The sequence below is a fragment of the Carcharhinus amblyrhynchos genome, chromosome 7 (genome assembly GCF_965287045.1).
Source record: "Carcharhinus amblyrhynchos chromosome 7, sCarAmb.v2.hapA, whole genome shotgun sequence".
In the NCBI taxonomy this organism is placed as follows: Eukaryota; Metazoa; Chordata; class Chondrichthyes; order Carcharhiniformes; family Carcharhinidae; genus Carcharhinus; species Carcharhinus amblyrhynchos.
The window spans coordinates 13,274,729-13,297,893 of record NC_137330.1 but is presented as its reverse complement, the minus strand read 5'-3'; the positions used below and the strand labels follow the sequence as shown (position 1 = coordinate 13,297,893).

General features: G+C 41.3%; 1 protein-coding gene across 6 annotated transcripts in view; it reads left to right on the top strand.

Moving 5' to 3' along the window:
• The window catches only part of fam135a (family with sequence similarity 135 member A), a 193,127-nt gene that overhangs the window by 54,940 nt on the left and 115,022 nt on the right, over positions 1–23,165 (top strand). For all 6 annotated transcript variants that reach the window (XM_080191972.1, XM_080191973.1, XM_080191971.1 and 3 more), the window contains 2 exons: positions 7,219–7,358; positions 15,289–15,359. In XM_080191972.1, coding sequence (XP_080048098.1) covers positions 7,219–7,358; positions 15,289–15,359 — 211 coding nt within the window. The remainder of the gene's footprint in view (positions 1–7,218; positions 7,359–15,288; positions 15,360–23,165) is intronic.

The window sequence follows — 23,165 nt, the reverse complement described above, 5'->3', positions numbered from 1 at the left end:
CTCCAGTTCAGCTTTTTTGTCCATGTTTGGACCAAGGCTATAATAAGATCAGGAGCTGAATGATCTCAGCTTTTGGTTTTGCTAATTTCATGAATCCTGTCCATGGTTCAATATTAGTTTCCTTGGGATTTCCAGAATTCCAAATTCTTCCCCTCTGTAACCAGTTGAACAAAATAATTATTCAGCATATCATTATTTAATTATTCTTATTTATAGAGGTCAGGTCGGCCCAGTCACCCCTTATATAATTGTAAAACATTTTCATGTTGATTTTCATATTTAGTTGAGTGGAGAAGGGGGAAGAAAGAATATTGCATAAACTGAGAAATCTGAACTATCCAAATGACTGGGCTTACCCTACTGTGCCAAACTGATTTATTGTTTGGAAGCAATTAAATTAAATTACATAATAAGGAATGTAAACTATTGGTATTTAGGTATTCAAATTGCTAAGTGTAGTCTAATGAGGATTAAGTTCCTTGAAGATCGGTGCAGCCTGCATTTGATTCATGATTCTATGCAGGAGAGAGAAGTAATGGGCCAAATCATCTGGTCTCTAGACGGTTGGAACTTGTGAATGCCATGACATCAGACCTCTACAGAATTTTCCCAGGATAATTCAACTGCTGATGGATGATTCTCCTGTTTCTTGAGACATAGGAGCATAGAAAATAGGAGTAGGCCATTGAGCCTACTCTTTGCTCAAATAGAGCAGGCAAGTATTTCCAAGGCTGTATAAGGCTCTGGTCAACACCATTTGGAGTATTGTGAGCAGCTTTGGATCCCGTGTCTAAGGAAGAATATGCTGGCCTCGGAAAGAGTCTAGAGGAGGTTCACAAGAGCTTGTCATGTGAGGAACGGTTGAGGACTCTGGGGCTGTACTCATTGGAGTTTAGGAGGATGAAGGGGGGATCTTATTGAAACTTACAAGATACTGCGAGGCCTGGATAGAGTGGACGTGGAGAGGATATTTCCACTTGTAGGAAAAACTAGACCCAAAGGGCACAACCTCAAACTAAAGGGACGATCCTTTAAAACAGAGATGAGGAGGAATTTTTTCAGCCAGAGTGGTGAATCTGTGGAACTCTTTGCTGCAGAAAGCTGTGGAGGCCAGATCATTGAGTGTCTTTAAGACAGATAGATTCTTGATTAATAAGGGGATCAGGGGTTATGGGGAAAAGACAGGAGAATGGGGGTGAGAAAAATATCAGCCATGATTGAATGGTGGAACAGACTCGATGGGCCAAATGGCCTAATTCTGCTCCAATGTCTTATGGATCATAGCTAATCATTTTTCCCAATGCCATTTTCGAGCTTACTCCTTGTATCCATTAATGTCTTTACTGTGTGAAGTTTGCCTTGAATATATTCAGTGACTGAGCTTCCAGAGCCCTGTGGGGCAGAGAATTCCAAAGATTCAGCACTCTCTGAATGAAGAAATTCTTCCTCGTCAATCCTAAATGGCTTGCCTCTTCAAACTTTATTCTTACTGATCTACTCCCTACCCACTTAATCCATTTTGCCTAGTTACCCACCTCACCCATTCATTCACACCTTCATTCACTTGCCAGCGTTCAGACTACGTTTAAACACCCCACAAGTTAAATGTCAGTTAATGTCATTAGGGTTCCCCGCCTCCCCCTCTTGCAATCTGATGAAGTTCTCCTAGGGCCACTGTGCTTAGTGAGACTGGGTTCAGAAGACAAAGAAAACTTAAGGTGAAGGAACCCTTAGGGAGCAGTAACCACAATATGATAGAACTTACCCTGCAGTTTGAGAGGGAGAAGCTGGAGTCAGATATAACGGTATTACAATTAAATAAAGGTAACTACAAAGGAGGAAATAACTGGCCAAAGTTGATTGGAAAGGGAGCTTGGCAGGAAAGACAGCGGAACAGCAATGGCAGGTGTTTTTGAGAGTTATACAGGGGGCACAACAGAAATTCATCCCAAGGAGGAGGAAATACGCTAAGGGTAGGACGAGGCATCCACGATTAATGAGGGAAGTCAAGTACAGCATAAAAGCAAAAGAAAAAGCATATCAGGTGGCAAGGATTAGTGGGAAGCCAGAGGATTGGGAAGACTTTAAAAACAAGCAGAGGACAACTAAAAAAGCAATAAGCGGGGGGAAAAGATGAAGTATGAGTGTAAGCTAGCTAGTAATATAAAATAAGATAGGAAGAGTTTTTTCATTATATAAAACATATAAAAGGTGAGAGGCAAAAATAACCATTGGACCATTGGAAAATGAAGCTGGAGAAGTGATAATAGAAAACAAAGCAATGGCAGAGGAATTGAATAGTTACTTTGCATCAGTATTCATAGTGGAAGACACCAGTGGGATGTCAGAGCTCCAGGAGAGTCGAGGAGCATAATTGAGTGTAGTGACCATCACTAAGGAGCAGGTTCTGGGGCAACTGAAAGGCCTGAAGGTGGGTAAATCACTTGGACCGATGGACTACACCCCAGGTTTGTAAAAGAGATAGCTGAGGAAATTGTGAAGGCATTGGTGGTGATCTTTCAGGAATCACTGATGCAGGGAGGGTCTTTCCAGAGCCCTGGAAAGTAGCTAATGTAATACCGCTGTTTCAGAAGGGAGCGAGGCAGTAGATGGGAAATTGTAGGCCAACTTGTCTGATTTCGGTCATTGGCAAGATTTTAGAGTCATTGTTAAAGATGAGATCGCAGAGTACTTGGAAGTGCATGATAAAGTAGGACTAAGTCAGCACGGTTTTAAGGGGAGGTCATGTCTGACAAATCTGAAAAGTTCTTTGAGGTGGTAACAAGGAAGCTAGATAAAGGAAAATCAGTGGACGTGATTTATTTAGATTTCCAGAAGGCCTTTGACAAGGTGCCGCATCGGAGACTGTTAAATAAGTTAAGTGCCCATGGTGTTACAGATAAGATCCTGGCATGGATAGAGGATTGGTTGACTTGCGGAAGGCAGAGAGTGGGGATAAAGGGGTCTTTCTCAGGATGGCAGCTGGTGTCTAGTGGTGTGCCTCAGGTGTCAGTGGTGGGATCACAATTTTTCACAAGACACATTAACAATTTGGAGGAAGGAACTGAAGGCACTGTTGCTAAGTTTGCAGATATACAAAAATATGTAGAGGGATTGAGGAATTTGGGGGGGGCGGGGGGGTGCGGTGGCGGGGAGGCTACAGAAGGATTTGAACAGGGTAGGAGAATAGCCAAAGTGGCAGATGGAATACAGTGTGGAAAAGTGTGAGGTTATGCACTTTGGAAGGAGGAACGGAGGCATAGACTATTTTCTAAATGGGAAAATGCTTAGGAAATCAGAAACATAAAGGGACTTGGGAGTCGTTGTTCAAGATCCTCAAGGTTAACGTGCAGGTTCAGTCAGCATTTAGGAAGATAGATGTGTAGAGTGTAGGGCTAACGGTAGGACTCTGAATAGTGTTGATGAGCAGAGGGATCTAGGTGTATGTGTACATAGATCCCTGAAAGTTGGGAATCAAGTAGATAAGGTTGTTAGGAAGGCATACGGTGTCTTGGCGTTTATTGGTAGGGGGATTGAGTTTAGGAGCCGCAGCGTCATGTTGCAACTGTACAAAACTCTGGTGCGGCCGCACTTGGAGTATTGTGTGCAGTTCTGGTCCCCACATTATAGGAAGGATGTGGAAGCATTGGAGAGGGTGCAGAGGAGGTTTACCAGGATGTTGCCTGATATGGAGGGGAGGTCCTATGAGGAGAGACTGAGGGATTTGAGGTTGTTTTCGTTGGAAAGAAGGCGGCTAAGAGGGGACCTTATTGAAACATATAAGATGATTAGAGGTTTAGATAGGGTGGACAGTGATAGCCTTTTTCCTCGGATGGAGAAAGCTAGCACGAGGGGGCATAGCTTTAAATTAAGGGGTGGTAGTTATAGGACGGATGTCAGAGGTAGGTTCTTTACCCAGAGGGTGTGTGAGGGATTGGAATGCCCTGCCTGCTGCAGTTGTAAATGCGCCTAGTTTGGGGGTGTTTAAGAGATCTCTGGATAGGTTTATGGATGGAAAGGGATTGGTTTAGGTTAGAGGGTCATTGCTTTTTAATTGGTCGGCGCAACATCGTGGGCCGAAGGGCCTGTTCTGCGCTGTAATGTTCTATGTTCTATTAGATGCAATGTTCGCATGTCGAGAGGCCTAGAATACAAAAACAGGGATGTACTTCTGAGGTTGTATAAGGCTCTGGTCAGACCCCATTTGGAGTATTGTGAACACTTTTGGACCCCTAAGGAAGGATGTGCTGCCTTGGAAAGGATCCAGAGGAGGTTTGCAAGAATGATCTCTGGAATGAAGAGCTTGTCATATGAGGAACGGTGGAGGACTCTGGGTCTGTACTCATTGGACTTTAGAAAGATGAAGGGGGATCTCATTGAAACTTACCGGATACTGTGAGGCCTGGATAGAGTGGATGTAGAAAGAAAGTTTCCACTACTAGGAAAAACTAGAACAGAGCACAACCTCAGGCTGAAGGGATGATCCTTTAACGCAGAGATGAAGAGGAATTTCTTCAGCCTGAGAGTGATGAACCTGTGGAATTCTTTGCTGCAGAAGGCTGTGGAGGCCAGATCATTAAGTATCTTGAAGACAGAGATAGGTTCTTGATTAATAAGGGGATCAGGGGTTATGAAGAAAAGGCAGGAGAATGGGGATGAGAGAAAAAAAAAATTAGCCATGATTGAATGGCGGAGCAGACTCGATGGGCCAAGTGGCCTAATTCTGCTTTTCTATCTTATGGCCTTATGACAGTCTTTAGAAATGTAGAAAAGGGTCAGGTAGGGGAAATTTCTGGATGTGGTAGCAATCTGATGATGGAACCACTCCTCATCAGACCTGGGCCAATGTCTACTGACATGTTCAATTGATGGAAATAATTCAAAAGATATCAACTATTCTCGTATTTATATTGCCTACAGTTAATCAGTAAAGTACAGTTAAATCATCACTTTTTGCATGCCATAGGTTTAAAACTTGAACTTATGTTTTATCAAGCTTGCATTGAACTTGGCCGTTTTTCTCAGTTCAAGTTTTTGAGCTTGTTTATGTATTTGCAATATAATGTATTTGTATAAGTATTTATACTATCAGATATTAAACCATTTACAACTGTCTTTGAAATGGATATTAAAGATTCTGCATGATAGAGGATAAGGTGGAGGAAGTGTTTTTTCTCCAATGTCCTGGACTTCATTCTTGACTCAAGTGATTCATGGAGTCACATTGTCATGGAGTCATAATCATAATGGCACAAAAGGAGGTTATTTGACCCATTGAGTGAATGCTGTAGAGTAGTCCTGCTCCCTGTTGCATCCCCTGAAAGTGTTTATTTAGTTTTTTGTTTGAAAATGATTGTATCCACTTTCACCATCTTAAATTTTGTCTTTATTCTTTTTACAATCTTACCATAGGTGTTAATAAGAACATAAGAACTAGGAGCGGCAGTAGGCTACCTGGCCCCTTGAGCCTGCTCTGCCATTCTATAAGATCATGGCTGATCTTTTTGTGGACTCAGCTCCACTTACCTGCCTGCTTACCATAACCCTTAATTCCTTTACTGTTCAAAAATTTATCTATCCTTGCCTTAAAAACATTCAATGAGGCAGCCTCAACTGCTTCACTGGTCAGGGAATTCCACAGATTCACAACCCTTTGTGTGAAGAAGTTCCTCCTCAACTCAGTCCTAAATCTGCTCCCCCTTATTTTGAGGCTATGCCCCCTAGTTCTAGTTTCACCCACAGTGAAAACAACTTCCCTGCTTCTATCTTATCTATTCCCATCATATATGTTTCTGTAAGATCTCTCAGAATTCCAATGAGTATAGCCCCAGTCTACTCAGTCATCAGCCAACCCTGTCAACTCTGGAATCAACCTAGTGAATCTCCTCTGCACCACCTCCAGTGCCAGTACATTCTTTCTCAAGTAAGGAGACCAAAACTGTACATAGGTTTGCACTGGTTAAACTACTGTAAGAAGTCTCACAACACCAGGTTAAAGTCCAACAGGTTTATTTGGTAGCACAAGCCACAAGCTTTCAGAGCACTGTTCCTTCGTCAGGTGAGTGGGAGTTCTGTTTACAAACTGGGCATATAAAGAACAAATTCAGTTTTCAAAATAATGATTGGAATGTGATCTTTACAGGTGATCAAGCCTTAAAGGTACCGATAATGTGAACGGAGAGAGGGTTAAGCACAGGTTAAAGAGATGTGTATTGTCTCCAGCCAGACAGTTAGCGAAATTTTGCAAGCCTAGGCAAGTCATGGGGGGTTACAGATAATGTGACATGAACCCAAAATCCCAGTTGAGGCTGTCCTTGTGTGCAGAACTTGGCTATCAGTTTCTGCTCAGTGACTCTTGCGTTGTCGTGTGTCGTGAAGACAGCTTACCCGAGGATCGGAGGCTGAAAGACCGTAACTGCAGAAGTGTTCCCCAATAGGAAGAGAACACTCCTGCTTGATGATTGTCGAGTGGTTTTTATTCATCCATTGTTGAAGCATCTGCATGGTTTCCCCAATGTACCATGCCTCAGGACATCCTTTCCTGCAGCACATCAGGTAGACCTGGTTAAACTAATTAGCTTGTGGTTACTAGGAATGCCCTTGCACCTTTTCTTGACTCACATTTGCCACCTTTCTATTCTCTGACACTTGTCTCTCCACCAAAAGAAACCTATGGCCTGTCATTCTGCTCTCTCCACTCCCAAGTTGCCTCCCTTTAGCAACCGGGGAGGCAAACCAGCTGAAACAGCCACTCTTTCCCATACATCCTGCCTATTAACTTTCACCTCATTCATTACATCTACCATCTCTAGAACTATCTATATTTTGCGTCCTCAATAAAAGCAATAACAAATTGGCCTCTAAGGATATATTATCATCTTTGCCCCCATCCCATCTATTACTACCTGCTTACTATATACATGCTGGTTCATCCACTTCATGATGCTGAGGGATATTATTCTGTCCCAAGTGGATGATCTATATTGAAAAGCTGTACAGCCTTACAAAGTATTTCATTGCATGTGAAACACTGAAATATTTCAGCAAATGTGATATGTTAGTTGATTTTTTTTAATATTCCATACTTTTAATATATTGTATTGTTTTAAAATACCAAAATCAACTTGAAATTCCAGCTTAGTAAATAATAAATACTAGTGTTTGTTTCATGTGAAACTAAAAATTGTAATGCTTGTTCTATTTATTTTCCTTTGCTAGGTTCTGAACTCGCTTTTCCTCCTGCTGCCCATGATTGTACAGTCTGCAGTAAAACCTTTCAGATTCTTTATAAAAACGAAGAGATCATGGTTAATGACGTGTTACTCCTCAAAGTTAAAATGTTGCTTGATAGCAAGAAGGTAAAAAAAACTTCAGATTGTACACATTCATTCACTTAGATTTATTGAAATGGTTATAAATAAATCAAGTTCTACTTTATTTAATATTAACGTTGTTGCCCAACAATGCTTGTATTTATAAAGTGCCTTTAATGTAGAAAATCATCCCAAGGAGCGACATGTAAGGAACTGACATGATGTGAGTAACAAAAGCCTTGGCCACAGAGTGTAAAGTTTACAGAATGCATGTCTGAGAGAAAAGGGTCTAGGTGATTCAGATCAAAAAAGGGGAGAGGAGGGAATAAATCTGGTAACTACAAGCTAGTTCATCTAACCTTTATTCCTTCATGGGATGTGAGCATGTTTGCAAAGGCAGCTAGAGACCATGGTCATGGATAAATGAATTCTCAGCTGGAGAAATCTTGGTTAGGAAGCAACAGCCAGCATGGTTTTGTTCAAGGCAATCATGTTTTGGCTTCCTAATTGACTTAATTGGTGAACAGAGAAGTTGCAGCAGATATTCTATATGTGGATTTTCAAAAGACAAGTACCTTATGTAAACTTGAGTACTCTGAGGGGCGCAGCCTTCTTTCATTTTTGATTTGCTCCACTTGTGACATTTTATTGCTTTAATAGATCACCGCACAATAAACAATCCCATTTGAAACATGCCCAGACTATAAACTCACTTAAGTGTCAAACAATTAGTAACTGTCTCTGAGCGTGTACTCTCTGAAAGAAAGGGATTTGTTAGTGTGTGGTGTCAATTTTGATATACATTTGTTCCACATTTTCTGAGTTCAGACATCTCTATTCCCAACTTTCCTGCCACAAACTAGCATCCACTAAAGATGTTGAACCCTTGAAAATATGTCTAGTTGATCTAGTGCATGCATATTGCAAAATACCCAATGACTTGGCATACTTTCACATGCAGCAAAAATATCAGATAACATTGCTATATCTTGAGGCCAATCCAGACATACACGCCTATAAGCTCAGCAAGGGAACTGGAATAGTCATCTTGAAGTGTGACCACTTTGCCAAAATGAGCGCTGTTCTTAATGCTGGGTCCAAATTCAAATCCATTGGATCTGCCACTAAGCATGACTGCACAGCGTACTCAAAAGCAAGTTACAAAATGCGTGTTGGACTTGTGTAAGCATTCAAACTGCCAGATTGTGTCTATGATAGCATTTGTCCTCGTGGCTCGTTGTATCCAGAGACATGTTCTGCTCAAAATACACAAAAATGATGCCCCTTTATGGCCTGTCTTAGTTGACCTGTACAACATAAATTGATCAAATAGTTGAGATAGTTAATTTTTTCAGATTAGTTAAGGCTGTACAGGACTTGTACATCAATAGCAATGCCATGCCCATTTGCTCGTTCGACATTGCTAGTCTGTTCATTAATGTAACGCTCAAGAAAGCCATAGATATTTGCACCAAGTCACTGTATCATAGTGGTCCAGATACACCCCTGTTGTCTGAATTTGTATGATAAACTCAGCAACTTGTGCAGTTGAGTTCAATTTAACAACACCTCATGTCTACCAAACAAATAATGCTTCCATGGGATTTCCACAAGGTCCAGCTCTCGTTTTCATCTCTGTCAATTTCCAGGGGAAACACATCTTCATTGGAATGGCACTATCAAGGGTTTGCCTTGCAGCAGCAGTAACAAGGATTTGCCTAGCAGCAACAGTAACAAGAATTAAAGATAAAAATCTGCCTAGCAACTATAAAAAGGCCTGAGAGGCAGAAATCTCCCTAGCAACAAGATTTCCAGGAGTAGGCAGGCCTCTAAAAGTGATCAGGGCATTTCAAAGGCATGACAGCATTTTAAGATGATCAGGTGGGCATTGCTCTAGGAATAGAAACAGATTACTTAGATGACTGCATTAGAAATTTTAATAGCTTACCTAGATGGCTAGGTGATTCAGGGCTATAGAAATGCTAAGCCCCACAGAAGAAAAGACTTTGAGATAGTAGACAACCGACTCTATCATTATCTCTGTAGCCACTTTGTCTAGTATGCTAGGATTCAGGCCAGTAGGTCCAAAACACTTCTCAGCCTTTAGCCCTATCAGTTTTTCTAGTACCTTTTATTCTGGTGATTGTCACTGCTTTAAGTTCCTTATCCCCTGCTTTTCTACATTTCGTGGGATGCTCTTCTGTTATTAAGACAGGTGAAAAATATTTGTCTCCACCTTTTGTTTCTTATATTAATTTCCCTCTAAGGATCAGTACTCAGTTTTGTTCTTTTCCCTATTATGTGCTTGTAGAAGCTTTTATTACCTCTTTTCATCTTGCTTGCTAATTTTCTCTCGTGTTTTAGCTTCTACCTTTTTTTATTCACCCTTTGCTTGTTTAAGATTTTTCTAAGTCTTCTGGCCAACCACTAATATTCACAGCAGTGTACATCTATTTCTTCATTTTGATGAATCTTAGCCAAGGATGATGCATCGTTAGACCATAAGATATAGGAGGAGAAGTAGGCCATTCAGCCCACTCTTGTCGAGTCTGTTTTTTTCAATGGAATATATCTGAGTTATGAACTATCTCCTAAATGTTTGCCACTGTTTCTCTACTGTCTTATCCTTTGACTTTAGCCAACTCTGTCTTGATGCCCTTGTAATTGCCTTTAAGTTTAAAACACTAGTTTCAGATCCGCATTTTTTATGCTTAAACTGAACGTACAATTTTAGCACGTTAGCACTTAGAAGATTCGTTTGCTCTGAGGCATTAATTAATATTATTACATTAATTAATATTATTACATATTGCTAGACCTAGATGTGAAATAAACAGGATCAATTAATGACACTTCAACACACTCTGCAACCGTGACTTTGTAATGACTATTATATCAGATTCATTTTCTTTTGTAATTTTTCCCATTTTGGCCTCATATGCTGGTGCAATCTTATGTTTGTATGGTTCGTCCTTGTCCTTTCTTTATAGCTGGCCATAAACTATTTTGATGCATTGTGTTCTGTGGTTGGTTTCAGAACATGTTTATAGAATCCCTACAGTATAGAAGAGACTGTTTGGCCCATCAAGTCTGCACCAGTCCTTTGAAAGAGCAGCCTACCTAAGCCCAATCCCCCATCCGAACCCTGTATCCATTCTTCTAAGAAACTGTCCAAAATACAATGAGCTTTGTGAACTCGTCCTTCAGGCTAACTTTGCCAATTACATTACAAGCCTGTTTTTTTCTTGATTTATACTCCCATCCTAATATGTAGCTACTGTCAGGGCCAATAAACTGCTCTCACCAGTGACTTTTCTTTGTTATTTCTTATCTCCATCCAAGTAAATTTTGATCCTCTGAATCGAGATAATTTCTGTCTATTGTTCTGATTTCATCCTTTTATTAGCTGTCCCACCTCCTGTAGCCTTTTTTCTTATTTTTATGAAATGTCAGAGGCCCTTGAAGTTTTAGTTCCCAGTCTTGGTTACCTTGCAACCATGTCTCTAATGGCTATTACATCAGACTGATTTATTTTCTAATTGTCCTATCAACTCATCCATCTTGACACAAATGCATGTATTCAGTTAAAGAGCTTTTAATTCAGTCTTTTTTGCCTTTTTTCTCTACTTTGACCTTATTTGCTGGTGCAATCTTATTTATATACTTTGTCCTTTCATGTCACACCGCCCGCATTGCTACCCTGCTCTATTGCCTTGTCCTTTTTAGTATTACTTCCCAAATCTCCCATTCCGTGAGCCCCTGCCCCCAAATTGAGTTTAGTTTATAGAAACTTTGAAAGGCAATTCAACATTTCCTGAATAAGACTACTTTGCAAGGCTATGGATAAAAAAGCTGGAAATTGGGATGAAATTGAGCAGTTATTTCGAAGGGGATGGCCCAAATATATTTTTGCTATGCTATAAGATCCTAATGAATGGATGTCAGGCATGCCGTCAAACAGAATTGAGCTGGCTAAAGGTAACATGAATTATGGTAGAGAAATGGGGCTCAGTGTAGACATTGTACACATAAAACTTGACCTAATGCCTGTGGATGATGACATCAAAGTATGGAGGCAATAAAGAGGTGGGAGCAAAGATTAATACTATGGGTTTTAGAAGTAACATATCTACATTAGGTAGAGAAAGATTGTTCCAGATGCTGTGGCAGATCCAAACTGGCCAATTATTGCCCCGTTAGTCTACTCTGAATTGTCCATAAATGTTGAATGGGTTATTAACATTGCTAGCAAGTGGCACTTAAGAACAACCTGCTCACAGGCACTCAGTTTGGGTTCTGCCATGGCCACTCAGCTCCTGAACTCATTACAGACTTGGATCAAGCATGAACAATAGAGCTAAACTCAGGAGGTGAGATGGGATTGACTGCCCTTGACGTCAAGACCATATTTGACCAAGTGTGGCATCAAGGAGCCCTAGCAAAACTGGAATCAATGTTAATCGAAGGGGGGAGTGGTGTGGCGGCTGGAAATTCCCCAGTGGTTGGAGTCATACTTAGCACAAAGGAAGTTGGTTGTTGGTGGTCAATAATTTTAATCCAGGACATCATTACCGATGTTCTTCAAGTCCTCGGCCCAACCAATTTTAGTTTATAAATTACCTTCCTTCTGTCATCAGATCAGAAGTGTAAATGTTTGCTGATGATTGCACAACGCTCAGCACCATTCACGACGACTCAGGAACTGGTGCAGTCTATGCCCATATGCAGCAAGACCTGCACAACATAAATGATTGGGCTCATAGTGGAAAGTATCATTTGAGCCACACAAGTGCCAGGTGTGATGATAGTATGCCTTTAAGAAATGTATTTATATCATGGTTGTTGTGAAGGACATGTTAAGAGCCTGCTTTGTTTAATTGATGCCAATCTGTTTCCTCCAAGCAGCTTGCATACTGAGAATGTAGACGAATAATTGACCCCAGAAATTGGGGTATTTATGTTAATCTGAGTTATTGCAGTTTTGTTTATTTTTTGTGTTGTCTCCTTGGGTTTCAGAGTAGGTTTTGATTAGGTTTATTCACAAAACCCGGGTCATGAGCTAATGTGAGGAACTATGCTTAGAGAAAATGAGCAGATTCTGCTTGGGTCTGCAAGGAGCATAAGGTCTCTCTTTCTCTCAAAACAGCTGAGGACTGACAGGCCACGTAAGCCTGTGTTTTGTTGCTGACGGATTTTGAAGAGGAGTTCGAGGAATATAAATATTGCTTAAATTGGAACTAATAGAGATACGTTAGCAGTTAGGAATAATATCTAGTCATGTTTAAGTATTTCAATTGTTAAAAGTTAAGTTAATTTGTATTTAAGCTGTATTGTTGAAATAAAGTTTGGTTTGATAAAAGCTTCCTAGTGTGTCACAGCTGGAGTCAAACACCTTATTTTCACACCAATGCCAAAAATAAAAAAACTTGGGGTTAAGTCAGACTTCATAACATGCTTTGGAGTTTCTGATCTGTTCCATAACACAGGCAATGACTATCTCAAACAAGAGAGAATCCAACAATCTTGCCATGACAGTCAATGACATTACCGTTGCTGAACCCCCCTTAACATCTTCGGGGTTAGTATTGACCAGAAAGTGACTTGGACCAGCCATATAAATACTGCGTCTGCAAGAGCAAATCAGAGGATAAGAATTCTGACTGAATAACTCACTTCCTGACTGCCTAAAGCCTGTCCACCATCTCCAAGGAATAGGTCAAGAGTGTGATGGAATATTCTCCACAACCCTGGATGAGTGCAGCTTCATTAGAAAGCTTGACATCATCTAGGACAAAGCAGCCTGCTTGATTGGTGTCTGTCCACTACCTGAAACATGCATTCTTCCCATCACTGATACACATAGTGGCAGCAGTGTGTGCCATCTACAAGATGCACTGTAGCCACTCACCAAGGCTCCTTCATCAGTACCTTCCAAATGCACAGCCTCTACCACCTAGAAGGACAAGGGCAGCAGATACATGCGAATGCCACCAGCTGCAAATTCCTGTCCAAACTACACACTATTCTGACTCGGAACTGTCTTGCTGTTCCATCATTGTCGCTGGGTCAAAATCCTGGAGCTCCTTCCCAGGCAGTACCCTGGGTGTAGCTACACCATATAGACTGCAGTGGTTCAAGAAGATAGCTCACCATCACCACCTTGAGGGAAATTAGGGGTGAACAATAAAAATGCTGGTCTAGCCAAAGATGCTCACAAAAAAAAAATCCATTCCTGAACAACAGGAAGTCATTGGTGTACTGAGTAACTCACCTCCTGACTGCCCAAAGCCTGTCCACCATCTCCAAGGAGTGTGATGGAATACTCTCCACAATCCTGGAAGAGTACAGCTTCATCAGGAAGCTCGACATCATCTAGGACAAAGCTGCCAAAGCGGCAGTGAGTTACTGTGCCGTTGTCTGAAATGAGGTTGAGAAAAAAGCACTATAGCACAATTACAAAGGATTTTAATGTCATTTATATTTCTGATGAGAACTATGTCAATGCTGTAGTAAAGATTTGGAGAGACTTGTGTGAATTAATGGATTTGGAAAAGAAAATGAGGTTGAGGTGTGTGTTAATTTGCAAGGACAAGAGTTGAGGGTTGTGTCTGTTTCGGAGTTGGTAATAATGGAGGTTCTTAAAAAATAACTGAGGAGAGGACAAATTCAGGGGATGGGCAAAGGAGAATCTTGGGGAATCTATTTTGGTAGGCAGGGGGAGTGAACAGAAGCAATTCAATAGACAGTTTCAAATTTAGTGACAAATCTGTCTATGACCTTTTCTCACTTGTGGAAAGTGAGGAGGAATGAGCAGAGGTGAACTGTTTAAGGAGATTGACACCAGTTAAAATAAATTGGAGCTGTCTTTTCGATAGAGTTTGACAGAAGACTAAGTTCCAGTTAAGTTGAATGTGGTTTAGTCAGATCTACCAATGAATTGCTAAACCTATTATGTGCCAGATAAACTGTGAACCTGAGAGTGAAGTTGGAAGCCTGAGGAGGGCCACAGAATGGAAGAATCAGGGTTTTGCTGCTGCTTAAGTAGCGTGGTACATGCTGGATTGAAGACCACTCAATCAGGTGTTTGAAAGTACAATTTTGAACAATTTAGGTAAGAGTATATTCCAGGGGCAGATGCAGATAGAAGTCTGGTTGAAAGGGCATAATAAGATGATATTTCTGACGATCTTGTCTGATTGAGGTGATGGATTGGAGATACAGAAAGATTGAGCTGGGATGATTGAATATGGAGCAGAGAATTTAAAGTAGAGAAAAAAAACTTCAGGAGAGCAGTGAAATCAGAATAGGAAACACAGTTTCAGATTGAAGTTGCCAAGAATGGCAAGTCCAGTAGTGCTGGAACTGGAGAGGAAAGAGGGAAGGATACCACAGCAAGAAATGGGTGGGTACTGGGCAGTGAATGAGAGTTTAAAGGGAAAAGAGTTAAAACAAGATGTGGTGTTCAAAGTAAGAAAAGGTACTGTAAAGGCAAGAACTGGTGAAGTGTGGTTTGGTAGTAACAACAACTGTCAGTGGAATGTTTGGGGAAGATAGTGGCAAATATAGGTGAGTGGGGAAAATTTTGTAAGTGCAAGGCATTGCTTTCCGTGAACCAAGTTTCAGTAAAATGATTGAGCTCTATGCAGTCCCCAATAATAAGGTTGCAGATGGCACTCAATCTGATTTCATTAACTTCAATATATGCTCAGAATTTCATAGTCCTGGATAAGTGTAAACATCCCAGTTTTGGAAAGCCTTTCATTGTTGCTTTATTTACTGCTTTTATTCTTATGTTTAATGTTTCAGTAATTATATATTTTAGTAAGGAATTACATTCATAAAAGGTACACTGTCGACCAAAACCTTGAGTTACAAAAATGAACAAAATATTTGTCATATATGAGCTGATTTGAAGTAAAAAATTATAAATTGGTCAAGAAAGGAAAAATAATGGTAACTTCAATTTTATGTCCAGATTGAAGAGTCCCTGAATGAGATGGATTTCCAATTGTCTTTAGATCTCAATTTCACTGACAAAGATTTTACGTGAGTATTTATCAAAAGCTTAATATTATTTTCTTTTATTATCTTGAAATAATGGCATCAAGTTCTGTGGAGATTTTAGCTCGCAGCCAACCTTTGTGGTGTTTATAAATACATTTTTATTTTATCTTTGGAATCTGGATGACTATGGCAAGGTCCAACTTATTGCCCATCCCAAGTTTCTCAAAGTTGATGCTTTAACTATAGTGTTGAGAATACAGGGATTCCATGTTCAATGGTGTAGATGCCACCTTATGTAGCAAGCCAACCTATGTTGCTTATGTACAAAATAAAGAATCCACACACTATCTGTCCTTCCAACAATGTGTGGTTATTTCTTCCTGACAGCCTCCCTGTTGCCTTTGTCCTGTCACAGCTTTTCTGTTACCTTTTCTGTTTTTATAGTCTTTCAGTTCTTACTGCCATCTGGAGTCGAGCTTTAATTACATCAAAAAGTTTGTTTTAATGTCCAGGTGAACAGCTGTACGTTAGAACCGCCTGCTTATTATGTTTAAGTGCCAGTAAAGATTTTTGAGTTCCATTTTATGTTAACTGCCCTTCTATCCTGATATTATTTCTTTGCCTGTTTTACTTCCCTCTTTATCACTCTCTTCTCAATTTGGCCTGATTATCACTTCAAGAATTCGGCTGCCATGCATCATGCACCTTGTTTTTATGTTTCATCATATTTTCTATCTCACTCATTATACAAGGAACCCTGGCTTTGGTTCCCTGGCTTTCCATCTTGATGGATTGTGCTTAGCTTTTACCTGAAATATCTCTTCTTTAAGAATCATCCAAGTTTGTGATTAATGGTGAGTGGTTTTGGACATTGAGAAAGAAGGGGAGGTAATGAGATATAGAACTATACACCCATAACTTCTTTTTACAAGTAGGTATAGGTACCTCAGCATCCCTACTGCAAGCCATATTCTTAAATCACTCTCCCATCCTCACCACCAATAACAATGTAATCAGATGATGAATTTCCCAGTCTTCACCATTGAGATAATCCAATCTCCAATGTCTCTTCCACTTCACGACTATCCCTTAACCCACAAACTGACTTTCCTCTAAATCTTCCATTACCAGCATCACCTTCTACCCTGATATAGTCCTGAACTGACTTGATATATTTTCATAAGCTACCTTCTATTACCCCTAATCTCTCCTCTGAGATTGTCTTGCCTTGTCCGTGAAACACACCTATTCTGTAACCCTATTTCCACTTGTGAGTGGCACAGTGGTTAGCACTGCTGCTTCACAGCTCCATAGACCTGGGTTCGATTCCCAGCTTGGGTCACTGTCTGTGTGGAGTTTGGACATTCTCCTTGTGTCTGCATGGGTTTTCTCTGGGTATTCCAGTTTTCTCCCACAGTCCAAAAACGTGCAGGTTAGGTTGATTGACCATGCTAAAAATTGCCCTTAATGTCCTGAGATGTGTAGGTTAGAGGGATTAGTGGGTAAATAAGTAGGGATATGGGAATTGGGTCTGGGTGGGATTGTGGTCGGTGCAGACTCGATGGGCCAAATGGCCTCTTTCTGTACTGTAGGGATTCTATGATTTTAAAGTACTGATCACACAACTCCCATCCTGACTCGCAGGTTAGCTGATGTTCTCTGTCCAAGTTCTTCCCCTCTCTCCTTTAATCTATAACATCACCCCTCTCAGGAATAACAACTCTGACTCCTGTGTCCTTGTAAAGTTCCACTCTATCCCCAATCTCCGTCCCTTCACTAAAGTCATTGAGTGTGTTGTTTCCTCTCAAATTTATGATCATCTTTTCTGGAATTCCACGTTTGAATCTCTGTGATCAGGTTGATTGCCAAAATACTGGAACGTTGTTTTCAATACCAGAATGCTGTTATCAAAGTCACACATGTCATCAGTTATGACCAGGTGAGAAGGGGTGAAATGGCACCCCTCTTGGTTGGGCACAACAAAGGATTAAGTTTATTTTTCACTTTTCCAAATCAGAATGTATTGAACTATTTAGCTGTGAGTAACAAGGATCTAATCAAATAAAGGGTTTCTTGGAGTCAAAAGAGGGCAAATTTATTACACTCAAAATCGGAGAAAAATATTGAAAATGCGACATCAAACATTTGGCTTTCATGAAGTAAATTGGGCACATGCACACAGGCATACTTGCGTAAGTATGTGCATAACACACAAGACGTGCGCATGCTGATATCAGAATTAAGGGGAGATAAAGTCTAATAGAAAAACAGTCTAAGAATATATGGTTAGGTGTGCTTTGATCGTCCCTGAGGCAGAGATTTTAAATATGCTTCTAATTTAGATAAGCTGATTTCTTGGTGCAGTCAGAAGTTTGAGTTTAAGAAGGGCTGCAGGGAAAAGCCTGAGAACTACAGGCCAGTGAGCCTAACATGTGTAATGGGTAAGTTGTTAGAAGGTATTCTGAGACAGGATTTACAGGCATTTAAAGAAGCAAGGACTGATTAGGGACAGTCAGTATGGCGTTGTGAGTTTAAAATCATGTCTCACAAATTTGATTGAGTTTTTTGAAGGGATAACCAAGAAGGTAGATGTTGATGTTGTCTACATGGACTTTAGCGAGGCCTTTGACAAGGTACCACATGATAGGTTGTTGCATAAGGTTAAATCAGGGTGAGGTGGCCAAATGGATACAAAATTGACTTGATGACAGAAGACAGAGGGTGGCTGTAGAGGGTTGTTTTTCAGACTGGAGGGCTATGCCTCACAGATTGACAGTGGCTGGATCCACTGTCATTTGTCGGTTATATTAGTGATTTTGATTAGAGTATAGGAGGCACGGTTAGTAAGTTTGCAGATGTCACCAAGTTGGGGGGCATAGTGGACAGTGAAGAAGGTTGTATAGAATTGCAATGGGATCTTGATCCATTGGGCCAGTGAGCTGATGGATGGCATTTGGAATTTAATTTAGATAAATGTGAAGTGATGCATTTTGGTAGATTGAACCAGGACAGGACTTACTCAGTTAATGGTAGGGTATTGGGGAGAGTTATAGAACAAAGAGAACTAGGGGTACAGATTCATAGCTCCTTGAAAATGGAGTCATAGATGGACAGAGTGGTGAAGAAGGCATTCGGTATGTTTGATTTCATTGGTCAGAACATTGGGGTGGCACAGTAGCACAGTGGTTAGCACTGCTGCTTCGCAGCTCCAGGGACCTGGGTTCGATTCCAGACTTGGGTCACTCTCTGTGGAATTGCACATTCTCCTTGTGTCTGCGTGGGTTTCCTCCCCACTCCAAAGGTGTGCAGGTGAGGTTGATTGGCTATGCTAAAAATTGCCCCTTAGTGTTCTGAGATGTGTAGGTTAGAGGGATTAGTGGGGAGATATGTAGGGATGTGGTGTAGGGCCTGGGCGGGATTGTGGTCGGTGCAAACTTGATGGGCCAAACGGTTTCTTTCTGCATTGTAGGGTTTCTGTGCATTCTGTGAATTGAATATAGGAGTTGGCACGTTTTATTGAAATTGCACAAGACATTAGTAAGGCCACATTTGGAATACTGTGTACAGTTATGGTCACCCTATTATAGAAAAAGGGTATTATTAAACTAGAGAGTGTGCAGAAAAGATTTTCTAGGATGCTACTGGGTCTTGACGGTTTGAGTTAGGAGGAGAGGCTGGATAGACTGGGACTTTTCCCTGGTGCACAGGAGACTTAGGGGTGATCTTATAAAAGTCTACAAAATAATGAGGGGCACAGATCAGTTAGATAGTCAACATCTTTTCCCAAAGGTAGGGGAGACTAAAGCTAGAGTGCATAGTTTAAGTGAGAGGGAGAAGATACAAAAGGGTCCAGAGGGTTCAATTTTTTCACACAGAGGGTGGTGAATGTCTGCAGTAGTAGAAGAGGCAGGTGCAATATTTTAAAAAAGGATTTAGATAGTTACATGGGTAAGACAGATATAAAGGGATATGGGCCAAAGGCGGGCAACTGGGACTAGCTTAGTGGGTTTTTTTAAAAAAGGGTGGCATGGACAAGTTGGACCAAAGGGCCTGTTTCCATGCTGTAAACCTCTATGACTCCAAGTAGAAGAAGCTGCAACTACTATGAGATCTCTGTTTGCTGATAGGTTTCTGGTAGAGTTGACGTCATGGAACAGGCCCTTTATGTGCATGAGTCGCAAAAACCCAGCCTGCAGGTGCAGCAGGTGGTCAGGAAGGCGAATGGGATGCTGGCCTTCATAGCGAGGGGGATTGAATATAAAAGTAGGGAGGTCTTGCTGCAGCTGTATAGGGCATTGGTGAGGCCGCAGCTGGAGTACTGTGTGCAGTTTTGGGCGCCGCACCTGCGCAAGGATATTTTGGCCTTGGAGGGAGTGCAGAGGAGGTTTACTAGGCTGATACCGGAGTTGAGGGGGTTGAGCTATGAGGAGAGGCTGAATAAACTAGGCTTGTACTCGTTAGCGTTTAGAAGAATGAGGGGAGATCTCATTGAGACGTATAAGATGATGAATGGGATGGATAGGATAGAGGTGGAAAGACTCTTCCCGCTCAAAAAAGACAGTAGGACTAGGGGGCACAGCCTCAAGATAAAGGGGGGGCGGTTCAGAACGGAGTTGAGGAGGAACTTCTTCACTCAAAGGGTGGTGAATCTCTGGAATTCTCTGCCCGTTGAAGTGGTGGAGGCTGCCTCGCTAAATATTTTTAAGAAGCGGGTTGATGGGTTTTTGATAAGAGAGGGGATTAAGGGTTATGGGGAGAGGGCGGGAAAGTGGAACTGAGCCACGACAGATCAGCCATGATCTTATTGAATGGCGGGGCAGGCTCGAAGGGCCAGATGGCCTACTCCTGCTCCTATTTCTTATGTTCTTATGTTATTCCAGAAGAGACGAGGGAGAGAGACAACAGATTTCAGCCTGTTTTCTCTGCTGAAGACTTTGTTGACACCACCTCTGGCAGTTTCAATCTCTATCTAATGGCTGGGCATTGTTGCCCTGAAATACTTCACCTATTATTCCAAAATCTTTTGGGTGTGCCTGTCTGTGACAGCCATTGTTTCAATATTCAGCACTTTTATGTATTTAATCTAGCTGTTCTTGGACAGTTTTGTGTTTTGATGAGTGTCTGGATTATAGGAATATCTCTCTCTCTCCCCCCTGCGCTTCCTTCTTTCTATCCCCCCCCCGCCCCAATATTCCCATGAGGGTGATTAGTTTGTTTCCCACCTTTACATTGGAATATGGTCTTGCATTTTTAAGCAGTCTACTCTCTCAATTCAAATTTATTTATTTTATTTATTGATTAGTTTCACAAGTAGGCTTACATTAACATTGCAATGAAGTTACTGCAAAAATCCCCTAGGCGCCAAACTCCGGCGCCTGTTCGGGTACGCTGAGGGAAAATTTAGCATGGCCAGTGTACCTAACCAGCACGTCTTTCAGACTATGGGAGGAAACTGGAGCACCTGGAGGAAACCCACGCAGACACGGGGAGAACATGAAAACTCTGAACAGACAGTGACCCAATTGGGAATCGAACCTGGGTCCCTATTGCTGTGAAACAGCAGTGCTAACCATTGTTCTACCGTGCCACCAGTCAATCGAATTGAAAAGTCATCCTTTCAAAAACAAAGGGGCATAACCTCGTGGCACGCATGCTGTGTAATTGTGACGAGGTTCATTCTTCTCCTTCTCAGTCTGTCTGCAGCCTTTGACGCAGCTGATTTCCCCCCACCATTCTCCTTCAGCACCTCTCGACAGTCATCCAACTGCATGGGACTGCACTCGCTTGATTCCATACTTACCTACTACAAAATCAAAATTTCAACAGTAGTTATCGGACAAAACCTCAGCACAATCCACAGTTCAAATTGTGAAGGCACAGTACAACATATTACAATCAACAAAAGCAGGGACCAGCAGACGACTTGTCTTCTCAGCCTGGAGTACAACAAAAAGGAGAACTATCGAAACTTGTACGTTCAGAAGTGCTAAAAATCACCATCTATCTTCTAAGGTCAGTGTGGATTTTGAACAGAGGCATAAACATTTTTTGTTAGCTTAATTCGCTGGGCAACATCACATGATCGAAGCTTCTGGTCTTTCGAAAGTTTTAATATTACATTTCTAGGCTTGTAACTCAGTCTGCTGTTTAAACTCCAGCCTGCAAACATCAGAGCAGGACTCCAGACTGATCAATAGGATGCATCAAGTCCAAGCCCTTGGAGCCTGTTTCCTCTGGAAGATTCCTGCTGAGCTGACCGACTCATCTGTATGCTAACCTCATTTCATTGCATCACCATTAACTTAAATTCTGCAAACTCCTGCTTCAGCTAGCTGAACCGGCCAGAACTGTAGCTCCTCTGTGAAGGAGCCCTCATTGAACTCTATCTTTTTGGGCTCCGATGGTCACATGAACTGATATCTATATCTGTGGTGCTTTTACTTTTAAGGTATCAATAGTTATAAAAAGCTTCTCTTTTGTATTTTATTCTTTCTATGTGTGTATAAAGTGGCGACCATTATTGGATTTCAATGTGTAAATAAATTATACCTCTAATTTAACCCTAAAGAGTTTGCTGTGAATCATTTTTGAAAATTGACCTCCACCAACAGAGGGTTTGGGGGAACATGTCACAGTTATTTCAAAAGTTTAAGCACTTCTGCTTACTGACAGATGGTGATAAAATAAAGGCGTTCAGTTTTGCCTTTTGTTTGCCTAAATGTAACAACTGCAACCATTGTCTTTAGACCTTACCGCAATCCACTCCCACTTTATTGACTCTATACATCACCCTGGCAATTGTCTTGAGGCTGAACCACACTGTTCGCAACGTCCACTTTGGGGTCAAGCATAACACTAACATTCTAACATATTATCTGTGCCTTCACGAAGACCACAAATTTCCACCTCAGTAATATGGTCCTGACTTAGCTCTTCTGCTGAAACCGTTAGCCATGACTTGGTTACCTCCAAACTTGACTGGCCTCCTATTGTTCTACCCTCAGTAAATTTCCAGTCAACCAAAATTCTGCACATGTCCTAACTCTCATCAAATCCCATTCATCCTTCGCCCCTATGCTTGCTGATCTGCACAGGCCACTAGTAAAGCAACAGCTTGATTTTAAAACTCTTATCCTGATTTTCAGGGGTCTTGCACCCTCCCTATCTGTGTAATCTGCCCCAATGCTACAATGATCCAAAAGGTCTGCCTCCTCTAATTCTGGTCTCTTGAGCAGCCCTGACTTTAATTGCTCCATGCTTGTTGGATGTGCTTTCAGCTGTCCATACCCTGAGCTCTGGAATTGCCAACCTAAAGCCCACTGCTTCTCTTTCCTCCTTTAACATGTTCATTAAAAATGACCTCTTTGACCATCTGCCTTAATATCTCTTTATGTGCTCAGTGTCATATTTTTGCTTGTTAGTGCATCTGAAATGGTTTTGGATCTTTTGTTGAATGTACTATAAGTTGTTATAATGGAAAGAAAACAGTTGGGATTAGAAGACAGCGGAGGGCATCAGAAGAGTCAGATGTAGGTGGATAGGAACTGCACAGGGGAAAATAGTGTCAAGGTAAGGCAAAGTAAGTTTGGAGCAAGATCAGTCTTGTGAGCCTTAGGAAAAGGATTAGATGCAAGATTGCAGAGCTGAGGTTGGAGGTCATGGAAGGCAAGATCTCTTCAGAGGAGGTCAGTAACGCATTGGTGAATGATGAAGGTGTTCAGTAGTGAGATCGGTGTCTAGAGCTGGGATGGTGTTTTCTGAGATTTGTCATTCGACATTGGCAAGATAAATTTGCTTCTGTTGTACATCAAATTGCTTTGATGGTGTCTGCATTAGAGAGAATTGAAC